Below are 19,760 nucleotides of genomic sequence, written 5' to 3'. Positions count from 1 at the left end.
AATTCCATGAATCAAGGATTGGAACCAACTAATGGGGAGAGCTCTGGGTGGGCACCAAGAGAAAGCTGCTTATTATAGGGAGAATGTAGATCATGATAATAAAAGGTTTGTGAGCACCCAGACCAGGGTGAGTATTTTACTTCCCTGATCCACAAGCAACTACTTTTTATTTTTATACCCACTGCACAGTCACATATGTTTGTTTTCTGGTTGCATGTTTTTATTTTCCCTAAATTCTGCATGTCAGTCGCATCCAGAGTAGGCACATTTTATTTGTCCCTGATGAGCATTTAGCAGCTGGTTCTCTAAAATTCAAGTCCGAAATAAAATCCATTAGCAATCATTTGATACCTGGTGTGGCAGTCCCAGTTTAAGCCTGAACTGGATTATCCTTCCTGGTTCAGGCTATGTCCTGAGAACTGGAGAGACGGACCTAATAGGAATCTCATTTTAATTATAATGAGAATCCTCCCCACTGGAAGTCAATCCTCTGAAGGGAAAGGAGTCAGTGAGATATCCTTGGTCCAGAAAGGAGAGAAGAGGTGATATTGAGCACTGTATAACGTCTATTTTCTGTTACACGGTTCACACTTCTTGGTGCGAGGAGACAGCCGCAAGTTAAATAGAAGGATGCGTTTGTCAAAAAACCTGTCAGACATCAGGAACTCAGAAAAGGCCTGATGTGAAACTCACGAAATAGAAAGTTGGGGAGGGACAGTCTTCCCTTGCCAGTAAAGTGCTCGGCAAGGTTCAGCCGCAAAGTCGTGGCTGTGGCCTTGGTGGCTTTAGCACAGAGTGGCCCACAGAAATGGAGGCAGCAGCAGAGTGGCTGCCTCAGCCATGTTAAAAAACCAAAACTGAACCGAGTAAATTCGATCTACTTGGCTCATATTGTGATTCATAAATTGGACAGCATCTCATCTAGCATGTAGAGGTCAGCTCTGAGGAGGAGGTGTTCAAAATGGAAAGTTTTTATAGGAAGGAGGGTGGGGCAAGAAGTTATTAGCAAAAGAAGAGAAAGGATTGTTTCAGGCACAGTCACCTGCCCCTTAGAGGGAAGGACAGGCTGTCTTGTTAGGTTGATTACCTTACCTTCTTTTGGAGGTTGGCGAAGGGCCCATGTGACAAGATTCCTTATTGATGCTGATCAGAAAATTCCCGACTGACTGCTTAAGACTGCGTTTCTGGGGGAAGCTGAAACTGCAATTACGTTGTGTATCAAGTTCAGATTTGGTGATCTGGCCTAAATGATGCCATTTTGGGCCTGTGAGTTTTCTTCTTAACAGCGGCAGTGGCAGTGACACTGGTGGCCCGGTGGTGGGGCGTGGACCTGAGTTGGTTCAGCCCAGCACTGTCAGGCTGTGATTTTAGCAGACAGAATTAGTGGCAACAGCAGCCACACGCTGCTTGTACAGGGTCCCCAGGCCAGTGAGGCCTTGAGCAGAGCCAGTGCAGGAATAGAACAGCAGATGGTTCTAGGCCATGGAGCAGGAATCTGGAACCAGACTGCCAGGTTCAAATCTTGCATCTGCCTTTGACTAGCCTTTAAGCCTTTAACCTCACTGTGTCTCTTTTCTTCTCAGTAAATAATATCCAGCTCATAGGGATTTTTAGAGATTATATAAATTATACATGAAAGCACAGTTCTTAAGAGATAGTGATTGACAATAGTAAGCACGCAATCAACGTTAGTTTGTTTCATCATCCCTAGGATATCTCACACCGGTCCAGCCCAATAGTACTTGGTACTCACACCGTTTAATGGCATGAAATACCAGAGTATTGGTAGCAACCTAAAGTCTAACTAGAAGAGAAGGAAAGTGAAGGACACTAAACAGCCATTGTTGCCTCTATCATATATTTGCCAAATGTTTACAATATGCCAGGCACCGTTCTAGGCGATTTATAATTCTGGAATGTCAAGAATTTAAGAACTCACTATTTATGGGTGAGGGTGTGGGCGGATAGGAGCCAAAATTTTCCACTGTCCATTTTTTAGGCTTTTTGCGTTTTTTGAACAAACATGTATTACAAAACATCTTTGCTTTTCAGTGCTACACACGGTAGTTCATATCCCTTCTATCACTATTAAAATTATACAAAGACTACCGCGCCGGGGCACCAGGCAGATCGTCATTCAAATAAAGCAAACTACTTACGACGCTAATTAATTGGGGCCGAAGGACGAGCCGGGCGCGGCGAGCAACAAACCGCAGGCGGCCAGCCCGCGACTACTGAGGGAGGCGCACTTTCGCGGGCAAGTCAGAAGCCCCGGGCAGCCGGTCACGTGACTCCTGGGGCTGCCCGCGCTCCCCACCACTCCCAGCCAAGAAGCCACGTTGGCGGCGTTCCTCGGCCAGAGGAGGGGGTGTGGCAAGGGCCCGTGCGTGGTGCGTGCCCCGCCCCCTTCCGGAGCCCGGATGAAGAGTAACGCCATTACCGCCGGAGCCGCGGAGAGCACTGGCGGGCGGTGACTGGACACCGGATCGGCTGCGCCATGAGATACCTCTCCCGCCTGCTTCTGCTTCTCTTGCTCGTGTTCCCCGCTACCCTCTTGCTCCGCAGCGGCTCTGGAGGTGAGGCGAAGGGGGTAGGCGGCGGGTCCTGGCCGGGAAGGAGACGCCAGCGACAGCCAAGTTTTGAAGCTGGAGGTGGCAGCGGCTCCTGGGTCCGGCGTCCGTCCCGCCAGCCTCTCCCCACCCCTCCCCGACCCCCGGCTTGTAGTAGGGGGGGTCCTAGCGCGCGCGGGGCGAACCCCCGCTAGGGCCTCTGCCCCTTCCAGCGGAGTGCGGGGCAGTGCCGGGCGACCTTGCTTGGTGGCCGCCCCTAGCCTTGGGTTTCTCCCCTGGCCCGGGACCCGCGCCTGCAGCTGTGGCCGGAGTTGGTGGGTCCTCGGCTTAGGGAAGAGGGCGAGGGGGCAGTGGGCACAGCTGCACCCTGAGCGCGCTGCAGCCCGTTGTATTTCTTCTGGCCGCCTCCGCTCCACCCCCATCCGCTCTGGGCTGACGTGTCTTTGGCTTCCACGTTGGGAGTCTTCCTTCATTCATTTGCTGAAACCCGTGGTTTCTACACACTTAAACTCTTAGAGCATCTCCGCCCCCTCACCTCCTTTCTGGTCATTTCCCAGTTTATCAGCTCCTGACCCCTGTGTGTTACCAGGAGTCTTCATTTCAGAAAAACTCCGCATCTTCGCCTTCATTGTCCACCCCTACTCCCAGGCCGACTGAGGAATCCTGCCTATTACTTGAGCCCTCATTTTTCTTCTTCCTTTTTTCTATAACTTTTTTTGTTTTGTGGAAGCATCGCATTGCCCTGGGGGGGGGGGATCGAATTCGACATTATAGGCGTATTTCGGTTTATTCTTTTCCAACAGTTAATCTGGTGTGAAAATAACAGAACATTAAAGATGTGGAAACTTGTCTTTTTGCCCTGGTTCTATTATGAACTTCAGTTTTCTAATCTGTAAAAGTCAGTCTGACTAAACGATCACTAGAATTCCTTTCATTCTGTAAGTTTAAGCAAGCTGTATGGCAAAACGAATGATAGTGACAGGTATCCCCGAGTGCTTTTGCAAAGAAAAGTGAAGTGAGACTGGTTTCTCTTTAGTGGGTAGAAAAGCAAATGAGAGAATTAACCAAACCTGTTAATGAATTCATTTGCAGGTTTAAAGAGGGATTCTTTTTCTTTATGAGTTGCTTGCTGGTTTGTTTTTATTTGGCTTTTTAAAGAAAATTTGACAGTTGTACTTACTTAGAATCCAGAGTATGTTTTTCATGTTTGAAAACATTTTCTTTTTTAAGGAAAAAAGAAAAAAGAAACCTGAATTGTATCTAAACCTAACTGGGTATCTTTAAACATTTTTTTGTGAGGAGTGGTCTTTCTTTCAAAGGATATTTTTTTCTTAATTTTTCCAACTGAGAATTGCTAGACTTTTTAGGCACAAAATTGTTACTGGTTAATATTAATACCTACTGAAATGTACGGTGAAAAGCCATTGTACATATTTAGTCTTGAAATTTAAGTCCAACTTAAAATTATGTCAGTTTAGGTATTTTTCTTACTGGTTTTAGAAAATGACTTGTAAATTATGAATGCACTGTCTTTTTTCAGCAAACAGTAGAAGCTGTTTTTTAGTTCATAATGTGTGGTTCAGTGTTCTTTAATGTTTTACATAAATCTTAACAGCTGGTAAAAACTCAAGGAAGTGGAAAGGGCTTAAAATGCAGAGTCCTTAACATATACTGTTTTTCCTGGGTATTGCAGCATGTACACATGCTTCCTTTCCCACATTTTTCTCCCTCCTGAATTGCCACATCATCATTCTTTCTGAGAAATGTTGGAAGAGTCACTAGAACTTTGAAATTTCTTTTGAGTGTCTTGCCTGAGATTTAATACGACTTATTTAGAGAACTTTTGCCTATAAAATTATAATTTCTTGGCCTTACAGTTATGCTTAATTTTTTTTTTTAAGATTTTATTTATTTGACAGAGAGAACAGCGAGAGAGGGAACACAAGCAGGGGGAGTGGGAGAGGGAGAAGCAGGCTTCCCGTGGAGCAGGGAGCCCGATGCGGGGCTCGATCCCAGGACCCCGGGATCACGACCTGAGCCGAAGGCAGACACTCAATGACTGAGACACTCAGGCGCCCCAGTTACGGTTAATTTTTAAGTGTAGGGGAAATAAAGTACTTAAAACATGTTTGAAGCCATATGCAAAAATAGATGCATGCTTTCAATGCTATCATCCTTGAAGTTGCCAGTATAGTTTTTATTTTACGAAATGTGCTTTATGCAAGCTAGTTTTTACCGTGGATGCCATATAAGTATTTGTTCCTTGGACTTACATGCTATTAAGTTCTAAGAGTTTGAGTTGTAGTCAACTTTAATAAATGTTTCTTGCCTAGTTATTGAGGTTGCTATTTTCTCAATTTTAGACCTGAGAAGGGGTTTTTTTTTTTGTTTGTATGGTTAATAATAGGATTAAATTTTGGAACTGCTTACTTTTATTTTTTAAGATTTTATTTATTTATTTGACAGCGCGCACAAGTGCACACAAGCAGGTGGAGGGGCAGGAGTGGGAGAAGTAGGCTCCCCTTGGAGCAAGGAGCCTGATGGGGCGGTGGAGGAAGGGTGATGTGGGGCTTGATCCCAGGACCCTAGGACCATTACTGAGCTGAAAGCAGACTCTCAACCGACTGAGCCACCCACGCACCCCTGGGGTGTCTTAGTTTTAAAACAAACTTAAAGTTTTTTATCTGAGCTCCAAGGCATCTTTAGTTTCAGCAGTTTATTTTCCCAACAATTAAGTGCTTTTGAAAATTAAACAGCATTTCCCATTAAAGTTAACATATTGTTGGTAAGACTGTCGATAAGATAAAATCATGAATATTCTAGATGCATTGTAATTTGGTATCTTTCAAGGGAACTGGGAAATTGAATTACTCCAAGGGGGAAAATGTATTGCCTATACCTGGGACTAAAAAAGCACTGGTATGCCAGGGGTAAAGGTTAACTGCTTGTTTTGTATTTTATTGTTAGGCTCATTAGCTACAGCTCAGGATCTTACAGAAGATGAAGAAACAGTGGAAGATTCAATAATCGAAGATGAAGATGATGAAGCAGAGGTGGAAGAAGATGAACCTACAGATTTGGTTAGTGTTCTATACAATGTAATTCATGCTCATATCATTTCTAGAATTTATCCTTTTTTTTAATTAAAGATTTTATTTATTTGACAGAGAGGGAGAGCACAAGCAGGGGGAGTGGCAGGCAGAAGGAGAGGGAGAAGCAGACTCCCCGCTAAGCAGGGAGCGTGATGTGGGCCTCAATCCCAGGACCCTGGGATCATGACCTTAGCTAAAGGCAGACTCTTAACCAACTGGGCCACCCAAGCACCCCTAGCATTCATCTTTTTATAGACAAATTTGATATTAAAATTCTTGCTTTTAGGGGTTTGTTACTGTGATCAGAGTGGATTGAAGTTGGGAGACGGGGCAGTGACTGAGGATGGATCATGGTATTTTCTTGCACACGGAAGGAGACATGAAACAACAATTAAAGATCATATGGACATGAGTCTAAGAGGGTACAGAGTGGGAATGGCACTGGATCAGTGTTGATAGATTTGGGATGCATGCTACTTAGCTTTTTGACTTTGAGTAGCTTCTCTCTCTGGATCTTTTTTTCCTTCATTCAGTAAGCAAATATTTACTGGGTCCGTACTGTGTGCTAGGAACTTTTCCCAGTGCTGGAGTAAACAAACCAGGTATTTGCTCTCATGGAGTTTCTGTTCTTGGGGTAATATATATGTGTTTTGGTGTCAGGAAGTGAGGAGCAGGCAGTAAACAGTATATAAAATGTGTCCTGTGAAGAGGAAGGGGCTTAGAGAAGATCTCTTAAATTTTTTTCTGAAATTTTTACTATGAAATTACAGTAAAACAGTAAGAATTTTGGGCTAGAATCAAGATCATTGCAGCATGCTTCTAGCTAGTTTTATTTCCTCTCTTGGACTATAATGTATCCTGCACAAATTTTTAAACTCCAGAATCAGTCCTCTTCACAGACTTAGCAACACATTGCCTTCAGTGTCAGAAAAACGAAGGCCATCAAGTGTGAACTCTATCAAATTTCTACTTCTAAATATATTATTCACTCATCCTTTCTACATTTTCTCCTTTAAAAATAGTTGTCTTTACTCTTTCTAAGGCTAGCCCTACCACCTGTGTGCTTGTCCCCATCTCGTCCTGTGGGATTTTATATTATTCTTTCCTTCTGTAACTTCATTGTTCCTTCTCAGTGACTTGATTCTGTTAAGTTATGCATGTGCTTATAATACGCCACTTCCTTATTCCTCCGCTTTAAGTTGCTACATATTTTCTTTTCTTTACCAGCACATATCTTAAAAAGAGTAAGCTGTACCACTCTACTTACTTCACATTTGTACTGTGGTCTGGTCCGATGTAGCTAGTAAAACTGTTCTTGCTAAGTCACCACTGACCTAATTGCGAAATTCCTGGCCTGTTTTTCATTGTTAACCTGTTCGAACCCTTGTTAGCATTTGTAGCATTTGCAGAGTACCCCTTCCTTGAGTCTCTTCATGTTGGCTTCTGTTCCCCGCCCCTTTAGTTTCCTCTGCCCAGCTGCTGCTGCTTGGTCTCTACCACCTTCCCTCCCTCTGCTTGGCTCCTTAATGTTGATGAAACACATGGGTTCAACCAGCACCACCTTTTACCGATGACCTTCAGATCTTGTCTCTAGCTATTTACTTTACTGAGCTCCATACCTTTATTTCCACTCTCTGCCGGATAGCACCATCTGGATACTCCATTCATACCTGAAATTTTATATCTTCAAAATGGAATTCAGCTTTTACCATCCATCCCACCTCCATAAACTGTTTTCTGTTTTGATAACGGCTCTAGTGGTTCAAGCTCTTGCCTTAGGACTTCCATTTCTTTTTATCCCACAACCCATTAATCAAATCTTCGGGGTGATTTCTCTTAACCATTTCTCAAGTATACTCTTTCCTCCTTATTACAGCTTATGGTTTCTGCCTTCTTGTCTCTGGTCTCTTCCTATTTGTGGGTCTCTTTTCTCAAAAGTAGAAATTCACTAACTCTTACTAAATGAAGGGTATCATTAAGGATACTTAATATATAACATCAAACAATTGCACAGTCATCGAACAAATGTCTGAGTGTCTTCTCTTGAGTGTATGAGCTGGGTGTGAAGAATTTTTAAAGTATAAGACAGTCTTTGCCCTTGAGAAGTCTGTCTATTGGGAGAGAGAGTGTTTTACGTAAGTGAGAAAAGCAAAATGCCAATAAACAGTGGTGCCCTTAAGCATCTCAATTTATTAAAGACCTGAACACTTGAAGTGTATGAGTATCTCTCATTCCTAAATGATAATCCTCATTGATGCCTACAGAAGTGCTGCACTGAGGATTAAAATTTTTTTAAAGGTAATTTTTTTTAAGATTTCATTTATTTGTTTGACAGAATGAGTGGGGGAAAGGGGCAGAGGGAGAGGGAGAAGCAGGCTCCCCACTGAGCAGGGAGCCAGATGCGGGTCTCGATCCCAGGACCCTGGGATCATGACCTAAGCTGAAGGCAGATGCTTAACCAACTGAGCCACCCAGGTGCCCCGAGGATTAAAATTTTAAATTAAAATTTGTTCACATTTTGTAACTACTTCATTGAGATATAATTTACATATCATACTATTAACCTGTTTTAAACATATAATTCAACAATCCATAGTAAATGTACCAAGTTGAGCAACTCTGAATTTTAGGACCTTTCCATTATCCCAGTATGATCCTGCTCACTTTTTTTTTTAAACCACTTCTTCCAAGTTGTGTGACATCTTCTCACAGGAAAATTGTTCTGTGAGGGGGAAAATAAATACTGTTTGTTTTAACTGCGAATTAAATGTTCCTTTGAAAGACACTGTTTTTAAACTTTTTTCAAACTAGACAGATAAAAGTTTACCAACCCATGCTCTAGAACCTTACAGTTCCAAAATGTGGCTTGAGTACCTGCAGCCTTGGTATTTCCTGGGTGCTTTTAGAAATACAGAATTTCAGGCTTTCCCTAGAACTGTATCAGAGCTGCATAAAATCCCCAGGGGATTAGTATGCATGTTATTCTTTGAGATGCACCACTCTGGAAGTTTTATGTTAACTGATGAGATACACTGAAATTCATACCACTACTAATCCCAGCAAAGTCTTGGAGAAGAAGTATTTTGTCCCAAATCTAGTGAAGTCATTATTTTTAAATGATGTATTTTCCTCCATAATTATCTTTCTAATGTTGTTTTTGTTAGGCTGAAGATAAAGAGGAAGAAGATGTATCTGGTGAACCTGAAGCTTCGCCAAGTGCAGATACAACTATCCTGTTTGTGAAAGGAGAAGGTAATAGAGAAATGTTAGTTTTAACTCAGACATAGGAATTTTTCAAATGACAAGCTCACTTTTTTGGGGAGGCGTTAGTAATGCTTAAGATCTTTATTCATCTTTTCTCTTTCTTACATTACAAGTATGGTATAAATACGTATTTCAAAAAAATCCTCTTAATGTGTGATTACCCATATCTATAAGGTAGTATTCCTGGCATTTAAACTAAGGGGGAAATTAAATACTATCTATTTTAATTAGAAGTTAAATGTTCTTTTGGAAGAAACTGTTTTTCAACTTTTTTCAAATTGCCACAGTAAACTGATTCATAATTTGAGTGTAAATATTAGTGAAATATTAAATCTGTATGATTAGGCCTCGATTAGAGCCTAGTTTCATTAAAAGAAAATAATGATGTCTTATATTTATGGAGAGCTATAAATAAACACTGTGCTCAGTATTTTGTGTGCATTCATTTAATCTTAACAGAAACCGTATGAGGATAGTTACTGTTAAACTGAGGTTTAGGGGCGCCTGGGTGGCTCAGTTGGTTAAGCGACTGCCTTCGGCTCAGGTCATGATCCTGGAGTCCCGGGATCGAGTCCCGCATCGGGCTCCCTGCTCAGCAGGGAGTCTGCTTCTCCCTCTGACCCTCTTCCCTCTCGTGCTCTCTCTCATTCTCTCTCTCTCAAATAAATAAATAAAATCTTTAAAAAAAAAAATAAATTGAGGTTTAGAGAGGTGAAGAACGTGTCCAGGGTTACTCATTTGGTAAATAGATTTTGAAGACGGACCCAGATGAGTCTGTCCCAAAGCCTCTGCTAAACTGGGTGAAACTCAGCTCTGTAGGCCACATATAATTATTGAAGACTTTTCTTTTTGAAGTTATTAATTATCTTGGTCTTCTCAAGTTTTGTTTTATTCCCACATATATTCGAATTTAATGCCTACAAAAAGTATGATTTGATTAAGAGATTTTTCCCTCCTTTTTTTTTTTTATAGCTTCCTCATTGGGTTGTACCTTCAAATTTGTGTTTTGACTGATTGCTTAAAGTGGTATGGGTTACCGGGTTAATTTTTTTCTTTTTTTTAAATATTTTATTTATTTATTTGACAGAGACAGCAAGAGAGGGAACACAAGCAGGGAGAGTGGGAGAGGGAGAAGCAGGCTTCCTGCTGAGCAGGGCTACCTGAGCCAAAGGCAGATGTTTAACGACTGAGCCACCTAGGCGCCCCTAATTTTTTTTTTTCAATACTTTAACAGATACTATGATTTTCAGGTGGACCTCTTAGACTTACCTTTCTGTCATTCTTATCTGCACAGATAACAGATAATAAGTTGGAAGTGACTTCAAGACAAGTAGTCCCACTGCAAGATAATCTTACTACTAAAAGTACACAACTCCTTCTTAGACCACACAGCGTGGAAGTGATAGAGTCTAACACTGGGATGCTCCGTTCAGTTCTGAAGTTAGAATGCTAGAGTAAAGACAAGGGTTTTAGTTTATACACCAATTGTAATCAGTTACTAGGGGGTAACTGGAGTGCACTACTGAAAGAGATTCTGAAACCAGGTCCATTTGTAGAAAAGGGTACCCAAATCCTTAGTAATGTCTATTATTTTGTGTGCTTTGAACATTTTGTAATCTTCTGGTTTCTTTTTGTTTGTTTGTTTCTTAGATTTTCCAGCGAATAACATTGTGAAGTTCCTAGTAGGCTTTACAAACAAGGGTACAGAAGATTTTATTGTTGAATCCTTAGATGCCTCATTCCGTTATCCTCAGGACTACCAGTTTTATATCCAAAATTTCACAGCTCTTCCTCTGAACACTGTAGTACCACCCCAGAGACAGGCAACTTTTGAATATTCCTTCATTCCTGCAGAGCCCATGGGTGGACGACCCTTTGGTCTAGTCATCAATCTGAACTACAAAGATTTGAATGTAAGGCCCTCTAAACCTTTTTTTTTTTTTTTAAGTTAGAGATGGATGAGGACAATTGACATTGTTTGATGAATACGCTTAAATTTATTCATTCAAGTGCCTGTTTATGGTTGGAACTGTGATGGGCAACAGAGAGGCAAAAATAAGTTGCACGTATTTGTCTTCAGGTCTAGAATCCAGTGGGGCAGATAGATAAAAACAAGTGATATTCCAGCATAAGTGATACATACTAGAGATGAGTGTTAGGGGCTGTAGTGGGAAAGCAGATGTGACTTGAGCTTGAGCCTAAAAGAACAGTAAGCCACACAGTGGAGTCTATTGCTTATTAAGATGTTAAAATATATAGAGTAGTTTGTTTTGTACCTCCATTCATTGCTTGCATTTTGCCCATTTTACTGCTTTTATTTGCAAGTTTTTTTAAAGATTTTATTTATTTGACAGAGAGAGACACAGTGAGAGAGGGAACACAAGCAGGAGGAGTGGGAGAGGGTTATTTGTAAGTTTTAAGGGCTTTCTGTACTGTTTTTCCATCATTTTATATGCTCGTAGATAAAAATATAATCAGATATTTTTAGGATAGAGCAGTGAGGTTTATGGTTTATGAGAACCAAATAGTCTAATATAAGCTCTGTTGTCTTGTGCATTTATATACATATATATATATATATATATATATATACACACACATATATATTATATATATGTATATATATGAATGAGAGAAGCCCCTAGAATGTTACTGCTGGGAGTTGACCTGTAGGTGCCAACTATTACATCCTTCAGATGAGAGCACATCTAAACCATTTCCTTTTCAAAAAGTTTTCAGAGAAGGAAATTTCATCCTCTTTTGGAAGCTTACTCAACCTTTTTTTCATGTAGTGTCAACATGTTTACTCATGTCTAAGATAAATTTCTCATGCTGCAATTAAGTTTTCTTTTTTTTTTTTAATTAGTGGGAAGAGTTTTTCATCCTTCAAAATATATTAATCTTCCTCAACTTTATAGTTAAGTGGTTTGAATAGTTATATATTTTGTTTTGTTTTCAGGCAGAATTAAACTTAATCCAACAGACACATATTCAGTTTTAGTACCATTTTGAATGTTAATTTGTATCAGTGTATTCTGATTCCTGGAATTGTCATTGGAGGAATGCAGGTGGAAAGATTTTGAAGTAAACCTTACATAATTATAGTTTAGCAATAAGTGACAAGTTTTGAGAAGTACTGCCTTAGTGTGAAGCATCAAACACTGGAAACAGCTATCTATGTATTGTCCCAGTGATTCTTGTGTTTGAAAACTGAAGCTGTGTTGAACTGACAAAATTATTCCAAGACCGCAACAGAAAAATATTTTGGTACTGAAAATTGCGTTTATTGTAAATTGATTTCCCAATCCATTGTGAAGTTAGAACATGGATTTGACTTCCGTTCAAGTATAGTTCTTAAATCTGCTACTACAGCTGCTACTATATATATTTTCATGCTCTTCCCCTTTTTTTGGAGGATTATACACAACAGAAGTTATGGCTTCTAGTTTATGGGTGTTCTATGGGCTTTGCTGCTTTCTGTGCATTTATCCCCTCTTTATTTTACTTCCCTGGTTTCTCACACATTTCCCCTTCCCTGCCCTCATGAAAGCAGAGGACAACTTTAGCAAAGTTGGAGGCATTTTTTATTTTGTGGAAGAAAGTAATATTATAACTTTGAGTGAGTGTACATGTGACTTTTTTGAGTCTTACCTAAATGATGAGAAAACTGTTTTATATCTGTTAGGGTAATGGTTTTAAGAAATCTTAAAATCTTTTATTTTTTTCAATGCTGTTGACATTTTTGTGATTTATTATATTAATAGGGCAATGTATTCCAAGATGCTGTCTTCAATCAAACAGTTACGATTATTGAAAGAGAGGATGGGTTAGATGGAGAAACGTAAGTGAAATTTGCAATATGTAGATCTTGATCTCACAGGGCAGTCCTGGAAGGCTTACTCTTGTCAACATTTGTTTTAATAGTGAAAATGGACCAGACTGTAGATTTTTGTGAAATCCTGTCTATGTAAATCCGTATTTTAGGTGATTTTTATAACTATTAGTAGTGAGTTAGGAAGGATAATGGGAAATGACAAAAATTGTTTTAAAAAGATAGTTGGGTGCGCCTGGGTGGCTCAGTCGTTAAGTGTCTGCCTTTGGCTCAGGTCATGATCCCCGGGTCCTGGGATCGAGCCCCACATTGGGCTCCCTGCTCGGCGGGAAGCCTGCTTATCCCTCTCCCACTCCCCCTGCTTGTGTTCCCTCTCTCGCTGTCTCTCTCTGTCAAATAAATAAAATCTTTAAAAAAAAAAATAAAAAGATAGCTAGCTTTCTGAATGTCCCCTCTTTCTAAATTCTTTTCTACCTCATGCTCATGAGCTGATCACCAGCTTCATCTAAGTTATATACCTCTTCAATTGCTATTAAAAATACAAACTAGATGTTATCTTAAAAACTGTGTTCTTGGTGAATGAGGGTGAGTCATTTGTCACTACCTATATGTAATTGACCAAAAGCAATTTTTAAGTCAAATTATGCAAAATCTGAGCTTGGGTGTAATAAATTATAAGGAAATTTTATTCATTTTAGATCATATAATTGCTTTTTTTGACTGTTCTTAAAGATAAAGTAAATCTGTGAAACTTAACTATCTAGATTTAAGTTGAATATAAAATATTTTCTTCCTTTGCCCCCCAAGTTATTTGGAAAGCATATATCGTGTTAGAATTATAGTTGTAGGGGCGCCTGGGTGGCTCAGATGGTTAAGCGTCTGCCTTCGGCTCAGGTCATGATCCCAGGGTCCTGGGATCGAGCCCCACATCGGACTCCTGGCTCGGCGGGGAGCCTGCTTCTCCCTGTCCCTCTGCCTCTCTCCCTGCTCATGCTTTCTCTCCCTCTCCCTCTCTCTCTGTCTCAAATGAATAAATAAAATCTTAAAAAAAATTAAAAGAATTATAGTTGTAATTATAGCTGTGATATTGTTTGAGTTAGAGCAGAATTACAGTTTTAATTAGTTGCGGTGTTTCTTAAGAATTAAAGCCAGTTTTTTTCTCCTTTTATATCAGAATCTTTATGTATATGTTCCTTGCTGGTCTTGGGCTCTTGGTTGTTGTTGGCCTTCACCAACTCCTGGAATCTAGAAAGGTAATTCTAGATGAATGACTCTTATAGCCATACTTCAGAAGTTGTTACCATGCTAAGTATAATCTAGTTATTTGTGGCTTCTTGCTCTCAACTGTGGGTTTGTGTATTTATACGTTTGTTGTACCTTTTTAAAAATAAAACCTGAAGGTGAGACCTTGGATATGTGACTTGGATCTGTTTAGACTTCCATACACAAATGCATTTAGGGTCTTTTGGCTACACCCTCCAGAATGGTCTTTACTTTTATATTGTAATTCTAAATCATGCTAGAATTTTTATTTCTTAAACTCAGACATAAGATTTCATTGTTCTGTTTACTATACTTTTTCATGGATATGTTATTCTACCTAGAAGCAACACAGCTTTTATATTTGCTTTAATATTCTTTTAACTCTGGGGATAATTTCCAGTTAGCAATTAAATGAGTCTTTTCATTTGAAAAAGAAAATAAATTTGGCTGTATTCTATCAAACTTCTGCTTTCTTGTTAGGGCAGTAAAATGGCAACACTGAAGCACCTGTTATAATCATGATTTCTCTTTCACTGTATCTTTATCTCCCTGTCCTCCCTGCAAAAAAAAAAAAAAAAAAAAAGGAACAACCCATATTATTCCTCTCAGTGGAAAGTATAACAAGTTTTGTGTCAAATTTTTATTAAGTACTTGCTCTTTAAAAGAGAAGTATTTAGTGCTCAAGTGTTAATTTCCATAACTTTACCTCATTTTCATAATAGCATTTTTGCTATAGATTTATGTATTAGGTATAATGACATCTCCAGTTTTTGTTTTTTTATTTGAATGAAGCCATTTTTAGTTACTTTTCGTGTATTCAGAGTCCAGTTTTTGGACTGTATACCTAATACTCTTACGTAAATGATTAGGTTTGTTGTTTAAGAGCAAGATTAAGGAAGGAATTGAATCACTTTCTTCCTAGCGGTCTTGCTGCATATACTCCAGGGACAGAGTTTGAGGTTGTTAGCTTAAATGAGTTTAAAATTTTTGTTTTATCTATGCCAACAGTGCAGAAATCTACCTGCCTGCATGCAGTGTTTCAGTAATTATCTGGAATTTTGTTGGATGTTAAAATAAATTTATTCTTTGATTTGATTCCCAAAGGGAAAGAAAATCACTGTATAAGTAGAAGTTCTTAGTTGGTCCACCAGCCCACCGACCTATGAAGTTTTATAGCAGAGGAAAAGGCCTTTAAAACCTGAAAATAAATCGTTGTGAAGATTTATTCCTTATCATTTATTCTTTATAATTGGTGTTAGGCATGATTTTCTCTTTCTAATTAATAAAATACTTAAGTACGAATATGTTTTGAAGAGGATGTATTTGTTTAAGATATTTAAATTAGGTAGCTTAATACACTTTTTTAATATTATAGTGCACATTATAATAGAACTCCTTTAAAATAATGTTTTTATGCTCTTTTAGCGCAAGAGACCCATACAGAAGGTAGAGATGGGTACATCAAGTCAGAATGATGTTGACATGAGTTGGATTCCTCAGGAAACTTTGAATCAGATCAGTAAGTACTCTTATAAACTTGGCTGGAAAATTTTTCCCTTAAATGGAAATCAAATTAAGTATTTTAGATATAAAAATGCTTGGTCAATGCTACTTAACATTCATATTTTCCATTATTTCTGTAGAATCTAGTATAATATTAATAAACACTTTAAAATTCTATTCTGAGTAGTATTTTTATGCTTTAATTTAGAATGCTTCCAGATCTGCAGTTTTATATACAAATGTGTGAATTCTCTATATTCCTAATCTTTTCCTGTCTCTTTTTTTCTGTTGCTTCAGTGCAGAGTAGAAGAGGTGAGGCAATTAATTTTTTTAATGGTGTTTGTTATATATAGTACTGGATTTTGTATAGCATATGAATACTTTACAGTAAGTTTAATGAGTAATGGAACAGTTTCCTAGCACTGTATTTATTAGAAAAACTACTAACTACCCACTGTAGTTTGAAAGAATAAACCTAAGACATTGCCTGGTGGTTTACCTAACATATATTTTAGTTTCATTATGTATAAGATTAGTTAAAATATTAATCTTTATGAAAGAATGTAGGACTATTTTCTTCCAGTTGTAAATGGACTATTTTGTTTTGTTTTAAGATTTATTTACTTTAGAGAGCCAGCAAACAAGCTAGTGCAGGGAAGGGCAGAGGGAGACAGAATCTCAAGCAGACTCCATGCTGAGTGTGGAGCCTGATGTGGGGCTTGATCTCAGGATCTGGAGATCTTGACCTGAGCTGAAACCAATAGTCAACCGACTGTGCCACCCTGGGTCCCCGTAAATGGACTTTTTAGAAACATTTATTATAAGAGTAGTATGACCTCATATTAAAAACATTAATAGTATAGAAGTGGAAAAGATCACCTCCTGGCTCCACTAATTTCATTTTCTATAAATAATAGGTGTTTGTTATTCTAAATATTTTCTGTACATTTACCAGCACATATGTCGTTTGTGAATATTTTATACACGTGGCATCGTGCTGCATATGCTGTTCTACCTCCCGAGTTTTCATGTCTTGGATTTTTTTTTTATGATAGTGATTTATGTACCTCATTTTTTTTTAAATAACTGGATAGTATTCCTTTATATAAATGTGTCATGATAAACCTATTCTGTATTGAAGGATGCTTATTATTTCCAGTTTTTCATTCTTAAAACTATAATGAATGTTTTTATATAAATATTTATGGGATAATTTCTTATTTTTTAATTGAGATAATTGACATGTAACATGAGATTCAGATGTACAATGTAATGATTCAGTATTTGTATATATTGTGAAATGATCACCACAGTAAGTCTAATTAACCATCTGTTACCACACATAGTTAAAAATTTTTTTTTTTTTTTAAGATTTATTTATTTACTTGAGCGCGTGCACACAAGCAGGGGGAGCGGCAGAGGGAGAGGGAGAAGCAGACTCCCCACTGAGCAGGGTGCCCATCGTGGGGCTTGATCTCAGGATTCTGGGATCATGACATGAGCCAAAGGCAGACACTTAACTGACTGGGCCACCCGGACACCCCAAATCTTTTTTTTCTTGTAACAACTTTTAAGATCTACTCTCCTAGCAAACTTTCAAATATACAGTACAGTATTAAAAACTATAGACATCATGGTATCCATTCACCCCCATGACTTAGTTATTTTATCGCTGGAAGTTTGTACCTTTTGACCTCCTCCTCCCCTTTCACCCACCCCCCTACCTGGGATACATAATTCCTTAAAAGTGAAATAGGTCTGGGGCACCTGGGTGGCTCAGTCGTTAAGCTGCCTTCGGCTCGGGTCATGGTCCCAGGGTCCTGGGATGGAGCCCCACATCAGGCTCCCTGCTCGGCGGGAAGCCTGCTCCTCCCTCTCCCACTCCCCCTGCCTGTGTTCCCTCTCGCTGTGTCTCTTTCTGTCAAATAAATAAAGTCTTTTATTTATTTTTTTAAAGATTTTATTTATTTATTTGAGAGAGAATGAGAGAGAGAGAGCACGAGAGGGAAGAGGGTCAGAGGGAGAAGCTGACTCCCTGCTGAGCAGGAAGCCCCATGTGGGACTCCATCCCGGGACTCCAGGATCATGACCTGAGCCGAAGGCAGTCGCTTAACCAACTGAGCCACCCAGACGCCCATAAATAAAATCTTTAAAAAAAAAAAAAAAAAAGTAAAATAGGTCTAAGGTTATATACATTTTTATTTTTATTTTTGTGAAAAGTCCCTATTTCCCTTCCAAAAGATAGTTTATGTTCTCAGCAATGTACAATATTGCCTATTTCTTTTCCACTCTCACCAGTCTTTCTCAAGTATTAAGTATTACCAAATGTTTTAATTTGGCGGTATGGTACAAAATGTTGTTTCATTTACAATTAAGAATAAGGTTTGGCTTCTTTACACATATATATTGGCCACTTACTATCTACTTTCTTGTGAATGGGCTGTTCATGTCCTTTCCAGGGTTACAAAGTGAATTGTTTTCATTATCGTTTTCAGGGAGTTTTCTCTTTTGAAACATAATTACGGTGTGGTAGTTCCTTTATTAAAAGTGGGTACAAAGTGTAAGAGCATAGGAGGGGCCTTCTTCCTCTAGAAAAGAGTAGGGGAGTCACTGATAAAAGTTGACTTTTGACCAGAGAAGTTAGGTGAGAAGGAATCTTCAGAGTTTTATGTGCTGTGCTAAGGACTTGGCTTTCCTTCTTGGTAAAAGGCAGCCATCAGTACTTTGAAGCAGAGAAATAACAAATTTATATTTTTAAAAGAAATTATCATAGTTGTGTGTTGTATGGTTTAGCAAGCAGGAGCTCCTAGAAGTAGGGATACCAGTTAGATGATTGCAATAAAACATGTGAGAAATCCTTAGGGCCTAAGCTAAAGCAGTAGTGACGCGGAGGAAAAGAAACTAGAAAGGTATTTCAGAATTGGAGTAGATTGGGCTTTGGGTGACTTCTCTGGATGTTCAAAGGAGGGAAAAATAGTTTTTAGTTTTAGGCATCTGGATGGAAGATGATCCCATTACTGTTAGGGAATATAGGAAGAGTAGCACACATGCATGAGGGGAGAGGAATTGCAACTAGATCTGTTGATCATAAGGAGCCCAGATAAGGATGTCCAGTAAGCATTTGAAAGTTGTATTTAGAGCAGAGGTGAATCAGGATTTGGAGACATTGATGGGGGCGCCTGGCTGGCTCAGCCTGTGGAGCATGCAACTCTTGATCTCAGTGTTGTAAGTTCGAGCCCTGCTTTGGGTGTAGAGATTACTTAAAAATAGAATTAAAAGATTTGGAGACATTGGGACATTCAGCGTAGGTGGTAGCTGAGATCCTGTGAAATCATTTACCTTCAAATTTAAATAAATCTTTAATCTTTTCTCTTTAAGGACAAGTTTTCCATATTGTCCTGATATTCATCATAGCAAAATATGGAATTGGGTTGTAGGGTAGACTGTGGTCTCTTTATAATGCATCAAAATTATTATGCAGTCTGGTATGTTTAAAATAAAGGTTCTTCAAAAATAATTAAATTTTAAATGTCTTATACAGAATTGGTTGAAACTTTGAAAAGTATTAAAAGTCACAGTTAAAAAGGAAAGTCACTCTAAGCTGTGGAGCCACCCCTCCCAAAGAATTCCTACATGACAAATAGATTGTGGGGGAGGGTGGTTTTATAGTATCTTTCTCCCTGACATTGTTGTTCGTGAACTTTAAAGCTGAGAATTACTACACTTAGAGAGTGTTTGTGTTTATGATTGTATTTTCATCGGCAAGTGTCAAGTATTTAGTCTGTCATAACACTATGCTAGGTTCTGAGTGGGTATAATGAAAAGAATATTACTGTTTTTTCGGGAGTTTACATTTCTACCTGAGGAAAATAAAGCACATATATGAAATATTTGAGTAATCAGAGATGGTATGTGATATGTGATAGAGTGAATAATAAGGACAACTTCTAAATTAGGAAAGGGGACCATATTAAAATATAGGGAGGCCTTGTTGAAGGAAAGAATTAAACTTCTGTTGAGCGCCTGCTTGTACCGGGCATTCTCACTCTGCAAGGTGTGAGGTGCTGTCTCTATTTACTGATGAGAAATTGCTACTGAGGAAATAACTTGCTAAGATTCACAGCTGGATTGTCTCATTCTGAAGCCCATTTGCTTTCCCAGGAAAACTGAAGACTCAAAGATGGATAGAGTTAAAGTCACTAAATGCTTTTTAATGGTACTTGGCGTTCTTGCTCA

General features: G+C 38.9%; 1 protein-coding gene across 2 annotated transcripts in view; it reads left to right on the top strand.

The window, feature by feature from the left end:
- Window positions 1-2,405: 2,405 nt before the first annotated feature.
- The window catches only part of SSR1 (signal sequence receptor subunit 1), a 38,344-nt gene continuing 20,989 nt past the window's right edge, over window positions 2,406-19,760 (top strand). For both annotated transcript variants that reach the window (XM_073877552.1, XM_025890951.2), the window contains exons 1-7: window positions 2,406-2,576; window positions 5,538-5,650; window positions 8,827-8,914; window positions 10,577-10,839; window positions 12,691-12,767; window positions 13,933-14,011; window positions 15,447-15,540. In XM_073877552.1, coding sequence (XP_073733653.1) covers window positions 2,498-2,576; window positions 5,538-5,650; window positions 8,827-8,914; window positions 10,577-10,839; window positions 12,691-12,767; window positions 13,933-14,011; window positions 15,447-15,540 — 793 coding nt within the window. In that variant the 5' untranslated portion in view covers window positions 2,406-2,497. The remainder of the gene's footprint in view (window positions 2,577-5,537; window positions 5,651-8,826; window positions 8,915-10,576; window positions 10,840-12,690; window positions 12,768-13,932; window positions 14,012-15,446; window positions 15,541-19,760) is intronic.

This window comes from Callorhinus ursinus, unplaced genomic scaffold (assembly GCF_003265705.2).
Source record: "Callorhinus ursinus isolate GAN/ISIS: 27379988/994484 unplaced genomic scaffold, GSC_fseal_2.0 scaffold26, whole genome shotgun sequence".
NCBI classification, from domain to species: Eukaryota; Metazoa; Chordata; class Mammalia; order Carnivora; family Otariidae; genus Callorhinus; species Callorhinus ursinus.
Note: the sequence above shows the minus strand (reverse complement) of the source record. Positions and strands in the feature narration are given on the sequence as shown.